The sequence below is a fragment of the Aythya marila genome (assembly GCF_965140915.1).
Source record: "Aythya marila genome assembly, chromosome: Z".
NCBI classification, from domain to species: Eukaryota; Metazoa; Chordata; class Aves; order Anseriformes; family Anatidae; genus Aythya; species Aythya marila.
This window is the reverse complement of record NC_139080.1, coordinates 51,548,440-51,574,952: the sequence shown is the minus strand read 5'-3', so window position 1 is coordinate 51,574,952 and position 26,513 is coordinate 51,548,440. Positions and strand designations below refer to the sequence as shown.

Sequence of the window (26,513 nt, the reverse complement as noted above, 5' to 3'; positions counted from 1 at the left end):
CTGCTAAATCTACCTGTCAAGCTGAAAATTCTGCAGCTTTAAAGGAATGTTAATAATTATGCAAGACAACTTCCTGCTCCCTAAAATATGTCTAATGATCTCATTCATTATGTATGCAGGGTTTGCCTTACAAAATAAATTTATACAATTAGGGTTAAATTCAACTTGGTGTAAACGCAAAGTAAATTCACACCAGCAGAACTTCAGTGCAGGATGTGATGCCTAATTTGTTGCTTCTGAGTGGAAACAGTGCAATTTTTTTGTTCCCTGAGTGTTACTTAATAGAATACTTTCAAGAAGATTATTGCAATTTATGTCACTTCTTTCTTTCACATATTCCAAATTTATTCATGAAGAATTTTCCTTTCAGAACTTCTCTGTCAAACAAGAAACAGAAGATCATCTTCCAATCACTTCATAGTGTTTAAATAATATGCCAATTTGTAGAAGTCATCACACACAAAAAAAGTATTTTAACAATCCAAAGTGCTAGTATAAAATCCTTCAAATAAAATCTGTTGGGGAAAAAAAACCATCTGCAATATTGCTAATGTGACTCAGAAAAACAAAATACAGCACTGGTTACTATACATCTACCTGAAGACATAGAACTATGGGAACAGAAACAAAAAAACAAAACAAAACAAACAAACAAACAAAAAAGCACTCTTTACACCTGTTTTGCATTGTTAATTATCACAGTTTAATATTTTTAAACAATAGAAAAGTTTGCATCACTTGTTGATGCAAGTATTAACATGAGCTTCCATATAGTATCTGCTAAATAAACACATTTGGCAGCTTAGCAAATATCATATGATTGCAGCATCCATGATTTGAATTCAGACAGTGATTTCTTCCTCTGTGAAGAGTTTGTAAATCAGAACAGCACACTAGTGGGTTCTGGACGGTGTCTGAGCCCGAAGAGTTTGAGGAAAATATTTTTAGTGCATGGACCCAGTGCAGAAATCCCCAGATCAGACGATTGTCTCCTTTGAGTTCCTTTTGACTGATGGCAGGCCCAGCAGGGACTGCTGGTTGGAAGGAACATTGGCAGACTTCGGGATTAGGAGTATCACCCGCTGATTGGTCCGACGCCATTCGTTGTATAATCTGCAATGATATCTAAATGATACCTGCAGGGAGAAAAGAGGTGTAGTGCACTTAGAATCACTTCATTCCTCTAAGGAATCAATTAGAGTTGCAGGGGGAAAACCTTCAAGTGGAACAAAACACCTATAAGGAGCTTTGTTGGATGGAATAAAATTGAACAAAAAAGTGGTTGGCAAAGATCAGACCTAACATACAGATGGCAGGTTCCACACATATCCATGGCAAAAGAGAAAAGCAGCTTATGTCCTACCTTCTGCTGTTGCCCACCACTCGTTCCCTTTTTACAAAATTAAAAGTTGGACATCCTGCCAGTATTTCCCAAGAACTGGAATTACTGGTAGCCATTTACAACCAGATGAATTTGGGTTTGAGTTGTTAAACTGACAAAACATGGAGCTGGCTGGATGGTGAAGACGTGCAGGTAGCTAAGGTGTGCATACACTGACAAGGCTATACGTTCTACCTTGTAATGGCTTTACTGCTGTATGCATCGAGCTCAGGGTTGCTCAGAGACATGTGAGCCGTCTTCTCCCTGTCTTAGAATTAATGTCCCAGCTGAGGTTGTCTTTTGAGTTTAATCAGATAAGCCTCGATGTGGTTCTGCTAGCAGTGGAAGAGAAATGACTGCTATGCAAGATATACAAGATAGCTTGGTCCTGTACATTTTTTTTTTTTAATAGTTTACTGCTTATTTTAGTGACAGTCAAGTGCAGTGAGTTAAGTCTGTGTAAGATGCTGTACATTCACAGCTTTGTTAAAAGCTGTTAGCAGTCTTGGTACCTTTTGGGTGAAACATGCCAAATGACAATTACAACGTTACTGAGCTGTGGGCAGAAGAGACCCAAGCAGTGAGCGCAGAAGGAACCTTGTCTTGTTAGCTATTCTGTTTCCATGCGCAGCCTGTTATTTGTCATTAATTTTTATGCACCTGTGCCACTTCTGTGGGTCATTGCTATTCAGAAGGTAGAAGGTGCCATGCAGATGCTGTATCTGGAGGTAACACGTTTGGTTTACACAGGCAGATGGAAGATGCTGCTGTTTGCAGTGAAGCATTTGCTTCCAACCAGTGCCTTTGTCAAAGGGGCTGTGCTGCTCGGTTCCCTACCCTCTGCAGCAGTGCTGGTGAGGTGTGGAGTGACTGCAAAGCCTGGTGCTTTTGTGTTAGGTACCAACATGCCTATGAATATATCCTCCAAAACCCTTTCTTAGTGCAAAGGGGTGCTTTTAGCTAAATAAATGATTTACCATTCTATAAAATCCTACTAGTGACAGGAAAAAAAAAAAAAAAAAAAAAAAGCTTTTTTTTTTTTTTTTTTTTTAGATCTTTATCCAGTTGTCTGCTGTTAACGAGGGAAACCCACAGAGCTTTTGTTCAATAAGCAGTTGCCCAAAGACAGCTCTTCCAGCAGATGAATACATTCCCCACCTTTCGATCTCCTCTGCTTCCCCCGAAGGTAAAGCAGCCTGCATCTTCATTTCTGTGGAACATCCTATATGTAAGGACATGAGAAATCCCTTTTAAGAAAGAGCTGCAGCATCAGCAGAATTCATGTGGTAGTTAAAAAAAAAAAAAAAAAAAAAAAAAGAGAGAGAAAACTGCACAGATGAATGCCATGCAAAATGCTGTGACTGGTTCAGAGAAGCAAGCTGGAGTTTAGGATGGGTTTTCCAGTAGCATCACACCAGAGTCTTTGAGAAACAGCTACATTGTTAATCCAGGCTTTATTGTTTGTTTGTTTAAGGCATTTTCACAGGATATCCCAGTTAAGTTTGACAGCTTGTTTACAATGGGTTCTTGCCTGAAGGCAGTTTCCAAGTTATGTCAGCTACCCAATTTCATCGAGAGCCAGCATTTCTCACCCTAAACACTTGCACTGGATGGGAAACTCGAGATGCTGAACAAACGCCTGTTTTTACACTGGTCCTTGCCACACTGAAGTTCTTTGTTCACCTATTCAATAGGATAGCAAGGGGAGATGTCTGTCTTTCTAATTTGGATTCATTTAGGCTAGCCTTTTTTTGTTTAACATAACCAGCAGTTATGTTATATTGGAAGCTACATGGCCAAATTCTATTGCACCCCAATCCCTGCTGATCTTGTAGAAGTCAAGATTACCTAGGTCTGAGAAAGCAGAATGTGGCCCTGAATTCTTAAATAGAATTTTGTCTGAAGCTTGTATCTTGGGCATAGCAGGATATAAATATATATATATATATGGTGGTATATCAGTTACAGTTATCAAATACATTGGAAAAGTAACAGTATTTTTATGGAGAACTTGGCTGTTTTAGGGGAAGGGATAAAATAGCTTCTTGGATGCTAAAAACAGCATCACTCCCATTTTCACTGGGCTACTGTGGTGTGCAAATAATCTATACGCCAGCTTTTGCCTCCAGAGAAAATAAGCTGATTTATTGTAAGTAAAATGAAGCTTTAGTTTTCTTAATTTTCCCAGGTCCTAGAGGGGCATTATATCACATGTTGTGTGTAATTTACCCAACAGCACTCAGTATATTCCCTGTACAGCCTTAACTAAACAAGTACAGGATTCACCCATCTGCTAAGGGAAAAAAAAAAAAAAAAAAAAAAAAGTAGGGAATAAAAAAAAAAAATAGGCTGAATCCTATTACTTCAACTTGCCAGACGTTAACTGGGAGTGCCACATGGCTGACACGAGCAAGTCCAGGAGGTTCATGAAGCACCTAGATGATAACTTCTTGGTGCAGGTGCTAACGGAGCCAACTAGGAAAGGTGCCCTCCTAGACCTGTTGCTAGAAAACAGAGAGGGTCTGGTGGGAGACGTGGTGATTGGTGGCCGCCTCGGTCATAGCGACCATGAAGAGGTTGAGTTCAAAATTTACGGTGACAGAAGGAAAAGTGCCACCAAAACCTCATCCCTAGATATGGGGAAAGCGGACTTCAGGCTGCTCAGGGAACTAGTCAGCAAGGTCCCCTGGGAAACTGCTCTTGAAGGCCTCGATGTCCACCAGTGCTGGTCACTCTTTAAGCGATGCCTCCTAGAAGCACAAGATCAGGCAATTCCTAAATATCGCTAGTCAGGCAGGCGGGGCAGGAGGCCGGCGTGGCTGACCAGGAATGTTCTAATGGAGATTAGGCGGAAACAGAGAGTGTTTCGCTACTGGAAGGAGGGCCAGGTGTCGTGGAAAGAATACAGGGATGCTGCTCGTGTTTGTAGGGAGAAAGTTCGTGTGGCCAAAGCACACCTAGAGTTGAAGCTGGCTGTGTCTGTGAGAGAAAATAAAAAGGGTTTTTTTAGATATGTGAATGGAAAAAGGAGAACTAAAGAATACATAGGGCCGCTCCTTGATAGGGAAGGTCTCCTCACAGACAATGACATAGGCAAAGCAGAGACGCTTAACGCCTTCTTTGCCTCTGTCTTCAATGCCGATGATGGGCTTTGGGACCCAGGGTGCCCTGAGCTGGAGGACCGGGACGGTGGGGATGACAGACTCCCAACCGACCCTGAACGTGTGTGGGATTTGCTACTCCACCTGGATCCCTACAAGTTCATGGGTCCGGATGGGATTCATCCCCGGGTGCTGAAAGAGCTGGCGGACGTCATCGCGGAACCTCTCTCAATTATTTTTCAACGATCCTGGGAATTTGGAGAGGTCCCGGTAGACTGGAAGCTGGCAAATGTGCCGATTTTCAAGAAGGGTCAGAAAGAAGACCCTAGCAATTACAGGCCTGTCAGTCTCACGTCAGTGCCTGGTAAAATCATGGAGAAGATGGTTCTCGAACTTATTGAGGCGCACCTGGGGGACAAAGCAGTCATTGGTCCCAGCCAGCATGGGTTTGTGAAGGGTAGGTCCTGCCTAACTAACCTGATTTCCTTTTATGATAAGATCACCCGTATGGTGGACCAAGGGAAACCAGCTGATGTGATTTTTTTGGACTTCAGCAAGGCTTTTGACACGGTTTCCCATAGGATCCTACTGGACAAACTGTCCACCATACAGCTAAATAAAAACATCATATGATGGGTGAGCAATTGGCTAACGGGCAGGGCCCAAAGGGTTGTGGTAAATGGGGCTGCGTCAGGCTGGCGGGCGGTCACCAGTGGGGTCCCTCAAGGCTCCATTTTAGGGCCGGTACTTTTCAATATTTTTATAAAGGATCTGGATGTAGGAATAGAAGGTATTTTGAGCAAGTTTGCTGATGACACCAAACTTGGAGGAGTTGTGGACTCAAATGAGGGCGTAAAGGCCTTACAGAGGGATCTGGACAGGTTGGAGAGTTGGGCGATCACCAACCGCATGAGGTTCAATAAGAGCAAGTGCCGGGTCCTGCACCTGGGACGGGGAAACCCTGGCTGCATGTACAGACTGGGCGATGAGATGCTGGAGAGCAGCCTAGAAGAGAGGGATCTGGGGGTCGTGGTAGACAGCAAGTTGAATATGAGCCAGCAGTGTGCCCTGGCAGCCAGGAGGGCCAACCGTGTCCTGGGGTGCATCAAGCACGGCATCGCTAGTAGGTCAAGGGAGGTGATTGTCCCGCTCTACTCTGCGCTGGTGCGGCCTCACCTCGAGTACTGTGTGCAGTTCTGGGCACCACAGTATAAAAAGGACATGAAACTGTTGGAAAGTGTCCAGAGGAGGGCTACGAAGATGGTGAAAGGCCTGGAGGGGAAGACGTACGAAGAACGGCTGAGGTCACTGGGCCTGTTCAGCCTGGAGAAGAGGAGGCTGAGGGGAGACCTCATCACAGTCTACAACTTCCTCGTAAGGGGGTGTCGAGAGGCAGGAGACCTTTTCTCCATTAACACCAGTGACAGGACCCACGGGAACGGGGTTAAGCTGAGGCAGGGGAAATTTAGGCTTGACATCAGGAGGGGGTTCTTCACAGAGAGGGTGGTTGCACACTGGAACAGGCTCCCCAGGGAAGTGGTCACTGCACCGAGCCTGTCTGAATTTAAGAAGAGATTGGACTGTGCACTTAGTCACATGGTCTGAACTTTTGGGTCGACCTGTGCGGTGTCAAGAGTTGGACTTGATGATCCTTAAGGGTCCCTTCCAACTCAGGATATTCTATGATTCTATGATTCTATGATCCCTCGATGGGGTTAGCCCTTGTGCTGGCAGGTCACCCCTCGCTGCAGAGTGAGGGCAGTGTGGTGCTTCCCAGAGGTAAATGCAGGCTGGGGCTTTCCTGTGTGACTGGTGCATCCCAGGCTGCTGAGCGGACTGTAGAGTGCTCAGTGCTGTTTGTAAAGTTGTATTAAACCTCTTCCTTGCCTTTATAGCCCTGCCTTCTTATGAAGCAGGTGAGAATACGCTGGCACCTGAGCCTGTTGTCTTATTTTACAGATGTACATAAGCCTCTGCTAAACTCTTTCATCCAGCACTAATGCTGGGAGAGAAATGAGGGCACCTTCTGTACTGAGCAGAGCCTGAGCATCCTTCCCACCACATCTCCCTCTGCTCTACCCACTGAATTAACTCACGCTGAACAGGGCGGTTACTGTGTCCTGAAAGGCCTCCTGCCTTGCTCTTGCCTGATGGACAGAGGGCTTCATTAGCCCATTCGCCTCCTGTTGGGCTGAATGGCAGGTTACAACAGAGCGTCTTACACAACTCGCTGGGCATTGAGGATACTGTATTTCAATTAAACCAGCCGAGGTATGCGTTTACATCAAGCTTACTATCAACACGTTCTCCGAGTGCCAAATAACCTTAAGGTTAATAAAGGGCATACAGATTTCTCGCTAAACTTCTGAAGGCGTGAAAGTTATCAAGTAAACAGAGGTCATTTTTACCTTTACCAGTGCAATAGCAATAAATGCTGATGGTGATTACGGCTGAAATGCTGCAGAAGTCTTAATGAGCAAGGTTGGATGTGTCCACATGTCACAAGTAATTTAACCAAGCAAATCAGCCAAACTGCCATTTCCAACTTAAAACCATTCTGATGTTGGTGATTTATATACATATGTATATATATATATATATACATATATATATAAAACAAAAACAACACACACACACACAAAGCAAAACAAACAACAACAAAAAAAAATAACACCAAAACTGGGCAGCATTTGGATTTCTAAGGCAGTCGTGCTAAGGCAATTTCAGCAACCTCAGCTTGCTGAAATTTGCTGAAAAGATGTTTCCCAAAGGAAATGTCTACACACAGTGTGGCAGGAAACCCAAGTGCCCTGTTACTGCTGGAGTCACTGCTTTCCTGTCAAAGGGCAGAGCTGCTGCTTTATGGGGAAAGGAAGCAGAAGCAAAGAAAAGTGAAACTGCAGGACGCTGAGGCAAAACTCTGAGATTTCTCTACTATTGTGTTAAAATTAGCCTGAACTCCTCTGTGGATGAGCTGAGGTTTTACTGTTCTGAATGAAGTAAAAGAGCTGTTACCTTTCATAGCATTCTTGGAGCTCCTCATTAGTTATTGTGGGAGGGAGGGGGGGTATTTATTTGCTTGTTTCTTCCTTCTCTTTTTTGAGCTTACTATTGATACTAATGCATAGTTAACTCTCTTATGTGTGAAAGAGATAAAAAAATGTACTTTGAGGAAAGGGCAAGATAACCCAGGCCTTGGAGATGTCTAAAGGATGATTAACGGAGGAACTGCTCATCAGGAAGACCATTACATTGACATTCTTGGGGGAAACATCCTGATGTATGCTCTTGAATCAAGGTAACATGAATAGTTCTACCACAGCATCATAGTTGGCAGAAAAACAAAAGATTAGGGGTATTCTGATGTCAACTATCAGTGAACTATTCTCATCATAAAGTAAAACTCATGCCTCTAGGCTGGGAGACCTCGACCCAGCAAGGGTCCCTTCCTCTCTGAGGATGTGCAGAATGACTCTGTGGTGTCAGCAGTGTGTTAATGATGTAACCACTCGGGGGCTATGGGCTCCTACAAACGGGTAAGTGTAGTGATAAGGGACTGTACAAAGAGCAGTGTGGAAAATTCTTAGGTGTGCCAGATTTGTGGGAAACCAGCTGGTACCTAGACTTGCACAATTCTTCCTCTCTCCCTCTTGCTATCCTCTCCAGTGTCTGGGATTTGGGAATTACTGATCTGAAATGTACAGCATCTTTCTAGCTTTCCACAGAACTTAACACCTATGTAACCACGAGATTTCTTGTAGTTGTATATTTATACCAGCGCTAAGCGTAAGTGACACTTCATACAATAGTCCACCCACTCTGCAGCACTCTGTGGCAGAGGTGCAATTAATTTTCTGATTTACTCTTTCCCTCAGTCCTGTGAGTTGAATAGGAAACCAATACTTACTAGGGTCCAAAAGAGGTAAATAGTGAAGAGTGCGACAGTGAGTGCAATGAGGCCAACAGCTTCTAGCCTACTACTAAAGTGCAGGTGGTCCACAGCTCCTCGTAGACACAGCCAGCCAGAGATGGTCGCCAGTGGCGTTATGAACAAGAAGCACACCATGTCTCCAAAGAGAGTCCGTTTCTCATGCTGGGGGCCTGGGTTCCTCAGCCACTGCAGGCAAAACGCAGACAGAGCAAGTGTCAGCAAGGGGAGCACGCGTGGCCCGAGACGAGCTGCTTGCTTGTGAAACATGGGCCTGCCCCTCTGAGAAGGGCAAACAGAGATCACACTCAGGACAGGGCCTTGGCTGTCCCTAGAGAGCTCCCACCTGAAGTTGTCCCTCTTGCTGAGGCACACCTCCAGCCATACCTACCCACAGCATCATTTGTTCACCTGTAGAAAAGCTGACCTGAGAAGGGGACATGTTTCACCAAAATGTACTGGCAAAGTGCTGCCCATGGCATTTGGCTGCTGGAATGTCTCAGAAACTCCCTTCTCAATGCAGAAAGAATCACACGCTCTTCTGACAACTCCAGAGCACAGACACTGTTTGTTAGTGCTTTGTATCCTACTTTAAGATTATTTATTTTAATTCCACCAGTAATATCGCCAAAGCCATTTTTAACTTGCTTTCAGGTACCTGCATGCAAACAGAGTTGGATTCACACAAGGTTACTTTTACTAAGAGGACATTAATCTTGCAGAACAGAGTGCCTGAAAGTCAACTGCTGGAGTGAACACTGATTGAACAGCTATCAATCCTGCCTGCCCCTGTTTCTATAAACAGGATTTCAGGTCACAGAGGTGAAGGAAGTTCAGCCTACAACAGCACACTGAGCTCTTTTAATATAAAAAACCTCATCACTTAAGTCAATCTTTAAACAGGATGACTACCAAGCCATGCAACTTTTTGCTGTGGAAAGGTGAAGGATTTGGACAGATCATCACACTCCTGCCAGAAGTGCTCCTGTTCTTTGCTGTCAGTGCAACAAAAAAGCCATGTCGGCTGCAGCAAGTATGCTCACCTAGGCATCCCACCTGTTCTTTTCAAACCCTGCTTCATCTTTTCCTGCTTTGCCTGCTCCAGGAAAACAAATGCAGCACTTCTCTCTCCATCTTAATACAGGGTAAAACCACAGTCAGGAAATCGATTACAACCAGGAGCAGGAAGCCATTGGCACTAGACCAGCACTATCAGGACAGGTCCAAATCAGCAGACAAGTTTGCCTCGACCTCACCGTCTCTCAGATGGAAATACACAGTAACTATTTCACAAAATTTTTGTGAAGTTTCACTGCAACACAGTAACACAGTAGCCTGCATTCATTTTCAATTATGACTCAGGAATTCAGGAGAACATAAAAATACATTTTAAAAAATAGGAATTTTTTTTTTTTTCTTGAGTTGCCTTTTACAATCCTAACAAAGTGGGAAGTGCTTCATAACTACTATGTACGACTATAAACCACTTCTGCAAGCAGGTGCAAAAGAGGGAGGCTGAACGATGATCCTTCCTTTCCAAGCGGGGTCTAAACCTGAAGATAAATGAGAACACCCAAACACCAGGATCAGGGGACTGATGCCAACCAGCAGCAGAACACCCACCCATCCACTCACACATTCCCCCGCAGCAGGATGGAGCAGAGGGCAGGGGTCTTGCATGCAGAGCTTGCCTCAGCAGGGCTTGCACAAAGTGAGGAGACTTAGCTTTACACTCAAACAGGTTGTCATTTTACTGTAAATTTACAGAGAAAACCATAAAGTCACGTGTGAAAGGCTTGCAGCCACTTTCCTCAGTGTCTTCATTCCATTTACTGAAAAACACTCCCCGGGGCATATGCTTCACTGTTCCAGGTTATATTTGGATGCTTCTAGACATGACTGATTGCAACCTTCACCTTGTTCAATTTCCATGAATCCCCGTAATGAGAAACCACCAGGAAAATGAGAGGAACTGAAAGCGCCTGGCAGTGGGGATTCTGCTTTTAAAGGCGACTGCCAAAAGGGTTTGCGAGACATATTTGTTTAAAAGGTGACCTGCTAGAGAACTGCTGAGCACCTGCACTTCTCCTTCACCTCAGTGGGAACAGCAGGTGTTCGCTGCTTTCCCAGGGCAGGCCTTAAAAAGCCAGCAGCTCCACAGCTCAGCACCGTGTGTCCCAGCAGCTGGGTGGTGAAGAAGGCAGGGCCACATCCCTGAGCCCTTTTAGTGCAGGTGACACCCTTGGACAAACATAGTCTCTGCCCTGAGGTACACAGGTGGCTCAGCTAGAGAAGAAATGCTGCACATTGACCTGAGAGACACCAAAGAACACCCAAGAAAAAGCACACTCAAGGAATAATGCACAAGGGTGTTGTTGTCATCTCCCACTCCATGACTTTCACAAGATGCAGTAGAAGGCATTGGAAGTATTTTATGGTGTTCCTATTACTGTGATCAAAAGCTTAAGCAGATAAAAAACAGCCTGTGCACGCTTCACAGGCTGATGTCTCCAGGCGCTGTTTCTGTCTTGTCTGACCCACATGAACAAAGAATTAAACCTAAGCGATTCAGATATTAGATGAGGCCAGGACAGACAAAAGTAGTATTAAATAATAAATTAAAAAATAAAATAAAATTTTTACAGTCTAACCTTAAAAGCTGGCGTAATTTCAATAGCTATTTCTGAAATGGAAGTCAAAAGCAATGAATAACTAATTTCAATGGCTATATGGATTTCAGTCACAGCATGTATTTTTCTCCTGAAGTAGCATACACGTGTTTCTAAATATGCTCCTGTTTAGATTCTAGGTTTCAGTCTTCCGTTTTGGAAATGTGCACTGTCAAGTTACTTTATAGCTAAGAAGCCAAGTCAGCAAATCCTTTTGTGAAACTGAAACTCAGACAATGATTCCAGCAAAGTGCTGAGCTGATTAATTAGTGTGGCTGTGCAGGAGGGACTACCATGCTGGCAAAGAATAAGATGTAAGGCCAGATGCCACTGTCAGACCTGCACTATGATACTCTGAAATGTATTATATTAAGATGTGTCAAGGTACTCAATTACTTCTGCAATAAATTGAGACCACGAGCAATAATTTCCATTTTTGAAAAAAAAAAGGCAGCTCATAAAAAGGGTCACATTTGAAAAAAAAATTGGCCGAGCTGGCAAGGCATTTTTTCATTAAATGCCATCTTAAAGTGAACATTGATTACTGTTCCAGATACACAGGCAGAGAAACATGCGGAGGTTTTGCTGAAATGACCCAAGATCATTTGTCCCAACTCTGGGGAAAGGGCCCTTCCTGCAGGGGAGCAGCAGCAAATAGCCTGGGAAAGGCCATGACTTCAGCCATGCAGCTCCTTGCTACGGGGAAGTAGCAAGGAAGCTCCCCCAAGATGCACTGGTGATGGTCTCCTGTGCTCAAGAAAGAATCACTTCAGCTGGTACAGAGAAGGGACACCAAGAAAACTGAGAGCCCATTTTACAAGGGCAGACTTTAAAAGTTTGACTCATTTACCCCAGCAAGATCATGCTCTCTAAGTGCACCTTGGGGACGGCCAGAAAATGGGAGAACAGATGGGGGACATCAGTGAAGGAGAAGTGCTACTTAAGCTAATAGACAATGCTGGCTTAAGAACAAATGGCTAATAACTGGCCATAAATAAATTTAGGGTAAGAGTCAGAATAAAATTCCCAGCCTTCGTAGGATCCAGCTCTGGAAGAGCTTCTCTAAGAGTGGTATAGGCTAAAACTCCACAGTTAATGAAAGAACTTTTGAAAAGGATGCTCAATGTACTGCGTTTGGAATAGGAAACACCACTAGCACATCCAAGGCACCTTCATCTCACACTCTGACATGTGTAGTACACTTAGAAGGATCTGTTGCAGTTACATCGCAAAGCAGTGTTGAATTTAAATGATTACCTACTCCAGAAAGATAAAACAGAGCTCCCGACCTTCATCAGAGGGTCTCTGTGCTTCTTCCAACTGAATGGCAGCTACAGCTCTGGGGAACTTTATATGGATTTTCAGCAGTCCCTGGCAGACTTTTGGTCTGTGTGCCAATTACTGGCTTCCAAAATTTCACCTGATATTTAAAACTGCACACAAAGCCAGATCTGTCCCCAAACCCTTTTCAACAAGAATATACTGAGATGTTTACTTGACATTGTCAAACAATTTGAAACTTCACGCCCCTGAGATGAGCAAATGGGCTCAGTTTCTTTTTAACCGGTTTATTTCATCATGTCTAAGCAAACATAACAAACCGGAGAAATGCTTATCTGAGATGTGAGACAGGCTGATGCATGTGTGCAATGTGACAGAAAAGTGAAGTCTTTCATTTGAAGATGGAAATAACCAGAACAAGCAGCAACTGAGGACCAGACACTTTCGAGAGGCTCTGGCTCATGAAAATGAGTTGCCAGCAGGAAGCTGCTCCAAAACACCTCCAGAAGTCTGAGCTATTTCACCACTGCCATAGGCCAAATTCTAGAAGCGCTCAACTCATAGATATAACTTCAATTAAATGACTCACAGAAACCAAGTGAATTACGTGCACAGTGTTTTCTGGATCAGATCCTAAGGCTACAATCAGTTTCTACTGAGAAGCCCTTTTTAGTTCAATATGTTCTGTTTGGAAAATTGATTTTACATAAATACTGCTTGAATTATACCAGCAACAAAGGAGACTCTGCAGAATATGAAGAAAATCCATCACGCTGCTTTTTAGTTAAAGGTATTTAAATTGTTATCACAGATGAAGCGGGGGGGGGGGGGGGGGAGGAGACAGGAAGGAATTGTCTTCCCTAAATGTTTTTCCCTTTGAACTAAAAATAACTTATTACACATCAAACATGTCACTTCATTTCATTCTTTTCATGCTGATAGCCCTGCAGTGAATCTCAACAAAAGCAGCCTGTGAACAAGCAAAACTGCCAGTAATTATTGTCATTTCTGGTTTCATTCCTGCAATGACCAATAGGAGCATTTTCCTTTAGGCTTTAGGCCAAGAAAGACTGATACTGCCTGTTTTTTTGAGAGCATTTCTCTTGGATGAAGGACATTTTTAAAGACCAAGAGGACCACTTATTGACCAAAATATATATATATAATAATAACATCTGAACAGGTAGTTTTGTTCAAATATTTACTTGAAAAAATCTGTTTTAAGATTATTATTTTTTTTTTTTAATTTTTTGAAACTAAACTTACTGGAATGTAACTCAAAATAAAGTCTCTCAGAACAGAATGGTACGTATGTTCAATTCCAGTGCAATGAAATACTTTGGTTAACTCAAAACTTTTCTAGGTTAATGTTTTGCCAAGGAAAACAAATATAAGACTGCTACTTTTTCATTGGAAAACAAAACAAAACAAAACAAAACAAAAACACTTAAATTTCAGTTTTGAGTTTTCCTGCTTAGATCAGATAAGCTGCTTTTGTCAGTGAGCTGCTTTTGGAAAGGTCATAGTGATAACTGATGGAAATGCTCCTTTAGTCCCAGAGTCTAGACTTTCTAGATTTCTTACAGGTAGAAACTAAAGATCTGAGCTCTGTTATCTTTGCTATGTTAGTGCTATGGCCTCTTCAGAACTGAGTCTGCACTTAACCCTCATTTTAAATGAGGGATAAAGTTCCAGGGAATATTTTCATTGTTGATGTCCAAATGAGCCAAAGCTACTATGTGAAATACCAAAATAATTTCACTTTCATGTTTTTTTAAGTGGAGAGAGTAGAGTGTTTATTATAAAGATGGTATAGGATACATTGTTGTTGTTGCTGTTGTTTTGAAAGAATTAATATGCCACAGTGCAGACAAGAACCAACCCTAGGCTGAAAGTAAGTGAGCAGAGTACTGCAGGTTGTTGCTCTCACACTACAACAATTTGCCATCTAGACCTTGGGTAGCCTGCAAACTGAAAAGCAGGTGTTTGATACACAGTGCTCCACCAAGCTGTGGAGGTGGCAGTGGCTGGTAAACGTGGTGTTCGGTTTCTGGATTATACAACATTAATACCTAAAAACATGATTAGTAACTATATGATAGTGAAAACAAAGAACAGAGCTTGCTATGTTGCAAAAAATCTGTGAAACTTTTTGCAGGTCCAATTAAATGATATTGAATCCTTTAACATTAGTCTGGCTTCCTGATGGTCAGTTTTCCTATTACCCACTTCTAGTTCATATTTCAGGTGATACTTCTAACAGGTAAAAGTTTTCAAGATACGTCAAGAAAAAAGATTTTGTGGAACTCTGGGAGAAGCAGTTATTTCCTTTTATCTGTATGTTTTGCAAAGCCACCATTCTATTTTTGGATGAATGTCTTCCCAATTAACCAAACAAATGTATGCAGTCAAGAAAAAATCAATCAACAAAAATCACCTTTTTGAATTTTAAATACAAAGCAAGGCAAGCAAGGCAGATTTGCTATCTGCAACACAAAGTTCAATACACTACAAATACCTTGATCTACAAGGTCAAATATATGGAAACTAATGATCCAATAAAAGCTTGTTATCCCTCCCAAAATTCAGACACACTGAAATTTTTCATCTTAGCAATTTTTTCACTAGAATAAGCAGCTTCTTGTCTGGCTCCTGTTGGTGGTAGGATATGCTACCTGCAGGACAGAGATGATAACCCCACAACCTAGAACTGCATTAGAGAATCACAATGTCCACACAGAAATCACCAGTACCATAATGTGAAACACAAAGAGCTCTACCTTTAAAAAATCACTGTATCTTCCCTCATTTTAACTAGTCCTGAAAGACGTGTTTGGCCTTTTCCATGGCAGCTATTTCCTCTCTGAGTGTCCATTTACTTTCTCCTGGGAACTTTCCTCAACCCTTGATCACTGTTCCTTTAAATTTAGCAAAGAGCAGTTACAGATGTGACCCATGATCTGCTTGCTGGTAAATAATTTTTACTTTTCTTCCTCAAGGTTTGGGTTTTGTTTTCTTTTGTGTTTGGCAGGGGAGTTGCTTTTGTCTGCATTCTTGTTCCCAGAACTATGAGAAAGATTTGTGCTTGAGAAAAGTGAAGCATTGTTGCCAAACTTTTCTGTAACGAACATAAAATAACTACTTTGTTTCTCTTTATTAGACTTATGAAGCTTTATGCAGCTTGTCTTGGTCTCTGGATTTTTCCCCACTAGGAATGAATACAGAAGGGTATTCTAGGTGCAAAAAGTCATTCTTGAACAGCTCAGGTTTTAAAAACTGCATGTGTCATTGGGTTTACTGTTACTTCTTTTTGTAATACTTTAACTCAAACACATTTCTGCTAGAAATCTACAAGGCTGCTTCAAATTCCTCCCATGTGAATTGGATCTCAAGGGGTCCATTTTTGCAGTTGAGGACTATGAGGTACAAAAGCATCTCCACCACCTAGCTCTTTTTGGGTTAAGACAAGAGGCGAGATGTATATACATATGTATGCTAGTCAGTTAGTCCCCTGCAACACCCTCTGGATCTTCCGTGACTCTCTTTTCCAAAGTGCTAGTGCTGTCCCAGTGCCCTTTTGTTTAAGGTTAGTTGGTGTAATTTGCCTTTTTTTTTTCTTCTGGCTAGCCTCTCTTTCCAATTTTTATTTATTTATTTTTTTTTTAGTTGCTCATGGACACTTTCCCTGTTGCCAGTGCTTCTGTGTTCCTTCCCCATCTTTGCAATGTGCTCCAGCGATCCCGAGTGCATCCTCTATTCCCTTCAGAAGCACCTACCTGCTCCTGGCATGAACATGCTGCACAGACTGCCACAGCTCCTCTGTGCTCTGAGATTTATGGAAGACATCCCTGCTGGTGACTATGCCAAGTCACCATTTTTCTTCTGGCTTTGAGAGCAACCCTTCTACAAACTACGTGCAGCAAATCTGGTGTGTCTTCATCATTATTTAATGTAATCGATTGTTAATGACGTGCTTCACTGAGTAGTGGAGGGAAAAGTAAGTGAAAAGAAACCCAACAGATAAAAAGAGCATGACTCAGAGCCTTGCACGAAAAGTAAATTCAGATTTCAGCGTACAGCTTCTGGAAGTTTTAAATTATAATGCAAGCTCTTCTTAACCACTTCCCCTCTTTCGTTTTCTTTTCTAGTACGAGTTCCAGAGGCAGAAATAGATTAGGGAAAAACCTGTAGTTAATTTCTTCTCTTTATTGTGATGTTTATCCTGATTATTCATTCTTTCATGCTGTTTTGCTGAAGAGTTTTACGTTGTTAATGAAATGCTTGTTTGCTTGGAAAAAAAAAAAAAAAAGGAAAAAAGAAATAACGAACCACTAGATACCAAATGGATTGGCCTTATTGAAAGAATAATGTAAAAGTGAAAGGTCTATAAAATCACTAACTGAAACTGCTGTAATTTGATTTCAATGTGTTTGTTTTGACATCCTTCTAAGTGTGTCATAAGGAACATCAGGTCTACCCATATCAATCCCAGTATTAGACCTTCCTCCAGCGTCTGGAGTTTCTGCTACTTTATCCTAGGTGCTCTGTGCCAAATGTGCTAGGCTCCCACTGTCACTGAGGAGACAAGGACACTGGGGAAAAGTAGGGCTACTCATCAGTAGCTGCTTTTTGTTCTGAAATTCATCATCCCCAGGCACATGCCAAACATGAGACTTTCATGTGCGCAAGCTGACATGCTGTAGACCTCTTGTTTCCAGCAGACTGCACAGGCAGGGGTGCAGCACATCTAGTATGTGGTAGAATAGGTGGGATCAGATCTTTCCTGTAACAAGCTGTACGTTTTGAATTGAATTTTGCAGTATCACAAGGGACTGAGGGGAATGTGCATGTACTGGAAACGTGTAAATTGACAACGTATGTTGGATTACCGGCAAATAGACTGTAGTGCAGTGGATGACTCCAAACAATCTAAAAGGAGTTCTGAAATCAAGAGAAATGCCTAGACTTGCTATATTGATGCTTGTCAAGTGCCTGAACAGCAGCAAGTGGTCTAGCAAAAACATGACTAAATGGCAACTCCAAAGATGCTACAGAAAGTTTGTGCTCCAGCAGATTACCCCTGCTTGATGTCGGCATTTTCTCAGTGCCGGAGCTTTCTGGGTGCCCTCTCCAGAAGGGAGATGAACAAAGTAACTCAGTGACTTTCAGCCTGGAAAAGTGCTTTTTCTATCACACTCCATTTCCTACTCCATTTTAACAATATACCAGGTTCTCCAATGTACTAAGAACTTAACATTTTAACAATGTGCCAAGAACTGAAGGAGTTATGCTTCTGTGACTTGGTGAAGATCAATACACAGAGAGCTTCCACCCAATGCAGCAGGGGGTAAAAGATGAAAACAAGAGGGTGGCAAAGAGGTATCAAAAACAATTCATTTGATTTCCTCCTGTTTTAGTCCATTCCATTTGTCCCAGCGTCAGAGAAAGAGAAAGGACCATAGCATGCACATGCTACTACCCAGTATCATGACATGATGACTCATGACACAAAAGATGGGTGGCAAAGAACAAATTGCTCTCCTTGGATACTGTAAGTGCAGCCAATCCTTACCATAAATCTAGATTAATTGTTCAGAAACACATTTCTTCTGGGAAAAAGAATATGGGTTAAAATAAGAAGAGATCCAGGAATGCCTGAAACTTCACAAAGAGAAGGTTGGATGGATCAGTCTGACACTGTGCTACTGGTTTCTGCCTCTCTGTTGAGGCTGTGGGCTTTGGCAGATAGTACACCTACATTTTGGCAGATACTTCTCCCCCAGACAACAGAAGCACGCTGTATGTCACGGATAAAGGAATGTCTCCCATAAGAAGTGCATAGTTTGAAACTCAGCTGACCAAAAAGAAGCTCATGATGAAGAAAAGATACAACAGATAAAATAGAAAATGGAGGTCAAAATCAAAGCTATTTTACCTATGCTTTTCTTTGCAACAAAAAGCCAGGGAAAAACAACAGCTACAAAAACAACAAAACAACAAAACAGGCTGCTGCCCATAATGTAACTTGAGGAGAGAAAGCAAAGCTGGATCGCTGCATTTTTGCATCCTGTGCATGAAGTATGCAGGAGGCAGGATACAGCTGTAGAGATCTCTCCCTTCTATCTGAGCTAAAGATCTCCAGTTTGAGCACATGGGCCCACATCCTTAGAGTGAACATGGGCAATTGCTTAAAAGAAGGCAAAAAGCCATCTTGCAATAAATTTTCATGGAGTACTTGCTCTTGTTTCATAATGAACTGACAGCATGGGTGAGGGAGAAATGGAATGGGTTCACTAACCTGCTCTGACCAAGTCATTAAGCGCAGCAAGAAATTCTCTGCTGCTTCCGTAATAATGTACACAGGGGAGGGAGGAATATGGCTGAACAAGCAGCCCTGCCACTTACTGCTCACTTCATTTCAAGCCCACTACTGATGCAGCATCTCTTGGGTGCTAACAGCATGAATGCCTGTCAGATATGACATTTCTGGATAAAGCCAGTAAAGTAACTCAATTTGGTCCCACCGAGATTTCCTTCACACTCATGGCTAAGCCCCATAGGAGGTAGTGATCAAGCCAATTAAAGGGGTAAGGAGAAATAATAGCATGTTTTTGTTGTTGTTGTTTTTGTTTTGTTTTGTTTCCCCCCTTTAAGAAAGTGAGTAGTATTTATTTGAACAGGCAGAAGTATCTTTTTTTTTTTTTTTCTTTTCCTGATGGAAAAAATTCTAAATCTCCAGCAGAAAACACAAATATGATGATTGATTGCTTCGAGCATTTTTATACTACTTGTCACTGACCAATGGGTGGGATACAGTCTCTGCATGAGATATGACCTGCTGAGGAACTACTGGATAAGCTTGTATTGGCTACGCTCTACAAATGGCTTTATGAGTATAATAGCCCCTCTTGACCTCCCAAAATGCATTGGTAAACTCATCTTTCACCTCCACTGAAAGGACCATTTACCATTTCCATTATCTAGTTGAGAGGAACATTTGGAGAACTAATTATCTTACTAAATGAAGAGAACTTTGACTTTGGTATTGCCTCACACAGTCAGCTGTGCCAGCACCTCACGGGAGGGGAACAGCTCTAGGGAGCTGATGATACTTGCCTGATTTGTCATCCCCTCAGACAAACACAACCCTTTAACTGCACTTGATGGAGTTAACTGCACTTGATGGAGACCACTAGAAGCAGGTGGTCACTCTGGCTTCTCCCTAGTCCAAACATTACAGCAGGTTTTTGTGAAAATTGGTCCTGCTGCATCTGGTAATCCTCTCTCCATGTCCCGCTACCCTAGGTGATACAGGAAGATAGACAGGACAGTGCTCTTAGGGCACAGGCAGTGACATAATCTGGCAACTTGCATCTCATTTAGTTGCACTTTGGGAACTTCTAGATTCACTGTAAATATCTGCATGGGGAGATATTTGGGGATTTCAAAGCACTGTGCATTAAATTAGTACAAACTTTAAGTACAAGCCTAAATTACAGCAATAGAATCAAAAAGTTTGGCTGATGTCTTTCTGCTTAGATTTGTCCCATTACTCTTTATCTCTGCTGCTCTCAGCATTAAAAGTATAAATTCAATTCCCTTCTAAATCAAAAATGTACTCCTACAAGGCAGCAAAGGACTTTAAAAGAGTGAGCTGCTGTCATATTACAAGCTTTTCTGCAACAGCACATAATTTTTATCGACTGTGTTAAAATACTGTGGATGTGGTAGCTGAAAAGCAAGAAAAGGTTAGGTAGTAAAGAGAAAAACAATTAACAATGAGTACCACGTTTCAGAAATGTTTCTGCACCTGCTCCTCATTTGTCCTCAACTGAGAAACAACAGGCAGTTTTTAGTTATTGTTTTTATAGATATACACATAATATATAAATCATATAATGTATATAATATACAGTATAGAAAGTACATTGTATCACATTATAATAATATTATTGCTCTTTTGGCAAAAGAGAGTCTTGCTTCAGCAGGGAGCGATCAAGCAACCGGACTCCCTCAGTCTGGACAGGGTTGGCTTTGCCTTCAACATCTTCAGTCCCCATTAGCCCAGGGAAATGTCACACCCCATCTGTGCAGAGGAAGCCTCATGAGCAGCCCTTGTGAGGGTACAGCCTGAAGAAGGCAGAATCCAAAATCAAACGGCTCTGCACTGTTTCAGCATTGCTCGTTTTGCAGTCAGTATTATCCCGTATCCTCCGACCTGTGAGAGAAGGCAAAACATGACACCCTCTCTCCCTTAGTTTTAATAGCGTGTCTCCTTCAACAGCTCTGCTACAGGTTACAGGAATGATGAAGGAGGCTTAGCATGAGAGCACCTGTGTCACCAACTGCTACAGCAAGATGCTTCTCATTACTTCTGAAAAATGTTACTCTTTTTAATTCACTTTTAATTCCAACACAAACCATAAATTTTACTTTTTTTTTTTTTTTTTTTTTTTTTTCCCCAAAGGAAAATAAAGAAGAGAAAGATCATTAACAGTGCAAAGATCATGATCTTGGCTTCTATTTCTTTTTTTTTTTTTTTTTCCTGGGGGTACAAAAAAAAAGCTGGCAAATTTCATGCAGCCACTAAAGCTTCTACAATTGGCCCATAACTGAATTTTAATTGATAAGGGAGAAACAATTGCCCAATTCACTGTCTGGTCTGGTACACAGGCAAGAGGAGGCCAAAAGGTCGTTCAAGAATGGCTGGAGATGCCAGACACTGAGCAAAACCAATTCCTTCTTGTGGGCTTGACACAGAAGCTAGGTTTATAAGGCTCTTTGGCTTGTTTTCTCTCTCTCAAAAGCAAACAAAGTAAAACAAAAAATAGTTCCTGGCCTATATTAAATATTCTAAATAAAGATGCTGTTGAGCAGTAACTACTGCTTTGTAGTGACACACCTCTCCTCCATCCTCTATCAAGCTCCTGGTGTACTATGTATCCCCAGCACACTGCTCCCCAGACCTCTGCTTCTGTTTACAATGAAGCAAAAACATCATTCCTGTTCTTTTTGCTTGTTTCGATTTTGTTTGAAACACGGCTTTTGCTGTTCCTGACCTTTCCTTGAGCTCCCACCGCTGCCTTGCAAAGCCCCAAGCTGACAGCTTGCCCTTGTTTGGCGGAGGCTTCGTGATGTCTATGTAAAAGCAGATGGGGCTCACTCACTGAGCTCTGGGGGACGTGCCCCGAGTACTGACCTCTACCAGCGGCCTGGGTTTGCGCTCCACTGCAAACCTGAAGTGGCAGAGCTCACAGTAGCTGGTGTTGGAGGATGACAGCCAGTGCTCCAGGCAGCTGCGGTGGATAGTCCCCAGGGTCCCCGTGCACTCGCAGGGGGAGAGCAGGTCTTCCTGGCTGCTGCCCTCGTGGCAGATCCTGCACATTGGCCGGTCATTGAAGGGGCTGCTGGAGGAGAAGGGAGAAGCCACTGGTCAGCACGCAGGGCCACGATCTGGAGTGTCCCTCTTCCTGCGTGCGTCACCGACTCACAACACAGGAAACTTCTGTGGCATGTGTGCTGTGCTCTCTAGTCAGCACAGCAGGCTGCTAGGCTAGAGACCGAAGGCACTCTGATACGCTTGTTTAAAGCACCCCCTCGGTGGGGCTCAAAACGTGGAAGAAGAAAAGAGGAAAAAAAAAGGAAAAAACAAAAAACAAAAAAACACTCAGGAGCGGGCAGGTGAGTGCGGGATGCCCCTGTACCGCCGTATTTCTCACCTCCTTGCAACAGCAGAGGAGCTTCAGGAAACCCCCAAACCCACCAGGTAAGTTCCACACCTGCCTCCAGCGGGCCGGCGATGATCCGCACCACCTCCTCGGGGCCAGCCGACCCCAGGCTCCACAAGCAGCCAGCACCAAGGGCCTGGGGGGCCGGGGCGGGCGGCACGGCGCCCTGCGCCCCCCGAGCAGCGCGGGGGCAGCCTCGCACCCCTCTGCGGGACAGCCCCCGACGGCTGCCGGGGGGATAAGGGAGGGGGCGGCGCGGAGCCGCGCCCCGGGGGCGCGCACGGAGGCTGGGAGGGGGCTCGAAAAGTTGCTGCCGGCTCCGCCAGCGACCCCGCTCGCCGCCCGTGGGGCCGGGGCCGCGCACCCCGCGACCCATCCCCGCACGCCCCCCGCTTTGCCCCCCACCCTTACCTGTGCGCGGCCAGGCTCCGCACGGCGGAGGAGAGCAGCAGCTGCCCGTCCTTGGCCGACACCTGCATGACATGCCGCGGGGGGCCGCCGCCGCCGCGGGGCTCGGCGGGGCTCGGCGGGGGGGCGGCGGGCGGGCGGCTGCCGCTGATGCTCGTCATGGCGGCCCCCGCCCGCGGAGGGGGGCGGCGGGCGGGGGCGACGGGCGGGGGCTCGGCTCCGCTTCGCCCCGAGGGCCCCCGGCGCCGGGAGGCAGCGGGGAGGCCGGGCTGCCCCCGCCCGCCGACCCCTCGCCGAGTGCCGCCGGGGGGCTGCGGGACCCCCCATGCGCTGCCCGCACACGGACGGAGCCGGGCGGCGGGGGCTCGGCGCGGCTCGGCTCGGGAGGGAGCCCGGAGCAGGCTCGAGTCACGCAGAGCCGCCTCCTCCCAGCCTGCGTGCGGACACAACTTGTGCCGGGAGGGAGCTGAGCTGGAGATCTCCGCTCGCCTGCGGTGCAATTCGGGGGCACCAGCTGCGGCAGCGGGAGCAACAGGCGGCGTGCCCCCGGGACCCCTTCCCAGCCCGAAAACCCCCGCACAGCACGGATAAACCCTTGCCCGAGGGGCACGCGTGGCCGCGGTCACGCGTGAGTGCCGTGCACTGCCTCCGCGATGCTCACGGACCCACGGCAGGCGTGTTTCTGTCCGCACCGCGCTTAAACCCCCCTCCCGGAAAGCCTGGGACACCACAGCACCAGGAGGACCACCACAGGAAGAAACGTCTCCAAACACTACGCAGAGCCCCCTCTCTGAGCAGAGGTGTTTACTTCAAAAGAAATCTCGCAATGCGAGCAAGTGGCGCTGCCCTGGAGGATGCTGAGTGGGTGTTGGTGAGACTTTGGAGCCCTGCGAGGCTGTGATGGGGACGCTGGACTGCTTGTACGACTTCACGTGGGGACTTGAATTCTTAAAAGGTGTCTAAAATAGGAAAAGGCCTGGGAATGTGTTCATTTTGTGGCGTTGCTCTGGCTATTTTCGGACTATGAATACCCCAGAGAGCAAACTGGAGGCTGATGAGCCGTCTTACAGTGCATGTAACACTGAGAGAACAGGGAAGGAAGGAAGCCAGACTCTGGCCCTCATTTAAAATGAAAATGAGGCAAATGGCTGATTTCAAAACCATTAAACCATAAAAGATGCAGACTTCATAAGAGCCATGGACTCTCCAAGGAGCAGGGAGGGACATGAATATCAGCAATGTCTTCATTTTAAAATCCATGCTGAGACTGTTCAACAAGAATATTCAGCAGCTGAGTAGCTGCTTCATTAAGCCTAAAAAGCCCAGGCATCACCATGCTTACAGACCCATGCTACAGCTTTCTGTGTCTTTTTTGGATGCTTCACTGACCTCATTAAGTGTAACAGCGGGTTTACCATTGCGTATAAAGTGACCATCCGAGCCTTTACAAACACATCCATCAGCCCCTTGATGAGTTCAAGGGCATTTGCTGAAGCATCAGATGATGCAACTAAATGCAGAGCTTTGGAGCACATGTAATGTTGCCATGTGGCAGTAATAAAGTTAATTCAAATTTCTGGGTACAGAACTGCATTGATATCCCACTTTGGTAGAGCAAATACATATGACCCCCTTCCAGATAACATTCTTTACAAGAAAGTTGGAGTCTATACATTTTTTTCCTCATTTCAGAAGAATGCAATGTTAAATGGTGTTCGCCAGAATATCAGGCGTTATTTCAGATGCCAGAAAATTCAGAGAAAAGTGGTTGGATATGGTTTGATGGATGCATGTTTGAAGAAATGTGTTGCTGCACCCACTCCTCTTGCACATCTCTCGTCTATCCAAAATCTATTTTAAGGCTACCTTACGACTGCAATATTTAGCCCAGATCTTTTCCCTGTTCTAGTTTTTCTGCTTTGCCTTCACTGCCAGTTTCTAATTTTCCCTTCTCACCTCCAGGACATGAGATCTTGTGACGGGAGGTGGCAAAGTCTAGTCTTTTAGAGTGGCCCTCCCACTCCAGTACTCTCTTCCAGCCATCACTGACAAACGTACATACCGTTCACTATGTGCTTCTTCCCTTCATCTTCTTGTGCTATCACTTTGATCAGCTATACAAAAATCTCATTTTCAGTGTTTCTTAATGATCGCAAATTGAGAAGTGCTGAGTTAAGACTGAATTATTTTTTTAATGTGTTATATATATACACGAAAATTTATATATATGTGTGTGTAAAGATGTTGCATGCATTTTGTTTGTACCATAAGTGTGAAGTTTAGCAAGAAAAAAAAATGCTGTTAATTCTTGGAGCTGTTCTATGTCCTCAGAAATTTCAAATTTCTGGTCTGAAAAAAATCAGTGGATGTTTTCCTGATGGAAGGGCATAATGGAAAAGCACTTTACTAGTCACTGACTAAAATATCCTAGCTGTGATTTATTCGATCCACTTTGTTCCATAACTCCACAGCTTATGGACTAAATATCAGCAAACACTGAAAGTTTCACATATGTTCCTGCTACTTTTGCATTCAGTCCTCTGGTTTGCAGATGTGAAAAGTGCAAGTCTCAGAATAACAAGTCCACTCCCTTATTTAATTTACATGGTTACAGATGCAAATGGTTGCAGTAGTTTGCAGTTGTTTATGTTATTTCCTAAAAAAAAAAAAAAAAAAGCCAACACAACGATAACAACAAAAAAAAAACACCTGCTCCCTCCTCCCCCAAACCCTGCAGGCAGTACACATACAGTCAGTAAATTAAACCTAACCATCACTGCAAAGTGAGAAACTACAGCAGGGAACTGAGATGCAGTATGCCCAAGCAAATTACCTGAGGTCGTGGTGGAGCTGGGTAGAAGACACAAGTACAAGCTACATCTTTCTCCATGGAATAATTTATAGGATGTGATTCCAGCATTTGTTCGTGATTCCTTAGAGTCTCTCCTCTTTCCTGATCTGCTGGGAGGCACCCCCAGTGCTAAAAGACAGGTCAACATCTTTCTCTCTTTTGCCCCGTTCTGCCTTTCCCACCCTTCCACCCGCACCCCACTGCTTTTATAAAAATCATTCCAAACTCCTGTTCTCAAGGGTTGCAGTACCTATTACAAGATACCAGGGAGTATTTTTCTTCTTGACATTGTGTGAAGAAATGCAAAAGTGCTGGAGAAGAGGCTCAGCCCCACAAACAAATGCCAGCAAACACTTGCAGTCTTTGTTTCCCAGGCAAGCTACTTCTGGGCTTTGTCACCTGCTGATTATTGCAACCAGTACGCCCCCACTGAGCTCAGCAACTGTTTCTTTATATGCTGTAATGTATTTCCAGCATATCTTCTTTCACATCCTTTTAAAGAGATTTATGACTTCTGTATCATGAGAAACTGTGAGACTCAACAAATGTCAGTGAGCGAGGCACTGCTACTGTTTTTGAATTACGCTCAAATACAAAATGTTGAAAATGAGCATTGCTACCCTGGAAAGGAATTTAAAGAAGAAAACATCTGCACTTACAATAAACACCTACAACTGTAATCCTTGCTGCACTTTAGCCTACTGTGAGCGAACTGACCTCATTTCTTAAAGCATTATCATGCTGATGAGTTAAATTATCATAATAGATTTCTTTAAGTGGTGGAGATTTTCTGCTGAAACCATAAGTGGTTTTGATTTTCATGAGGCAAAAAGGTACTGCACTTCAAGCAATAGGATGCAAAAGTTAAACAAATATTCACACAGAGCTCTTGAGTGAATTGCCTGCTTTTCCCTTCTGCAGCACCTTTACTAAGAATAACACATAATACATCTCTCCTAGTCATACAGCTCCAAACTCGGAAATCCATTCACCTTTCTTGTTCTATGTTCCCATGAGTCACCCTTTTAGTTTAAAGACATGCAACCCAAGCATGCATCAATCAGCTTCAAAACTTAAAAACACGTGTGAAAAAACACTGCCTTCTTATCTGGAGAAAATTGTCCCAAGAAATACTGCATTATTAAAACAATCACAGCCCTTTTATT

The 26,513-nt window shown here is 43.9% G+C and overlaps 1 protein-coding gene across 1 annotated transcript; it reads right to left on the bottom strand.

Moving 5' to 3' along the window:
• Positions 1–460: 460 nt before the first annotated feature.
• MARCHF3 (membrane associated ring-CH-type finger 3) lies at positions 461–25,416 on the bottom strand (the record flags this gene model as incomplete). Its single annotated transcript, XM_082783912.1, has 6 exons — positions 461–1,136; positions 8,390–8,599; positions 21,560–21,764; positions 22,500–23,286; positions 24,559–24,610; positions 25,330–25,416. The coding sequence occupies 6 exons, from the start codon at positions 25,414–25,416 to the stop codon at positions 978–980; spliced, it is 1,500 nt and encodes a 499-aa protein (XP_082640038.1). The 3' UTR covers positions 461–977.
• Positions 25,417–26,513: the final 1,097 nt, after the last annotated feature.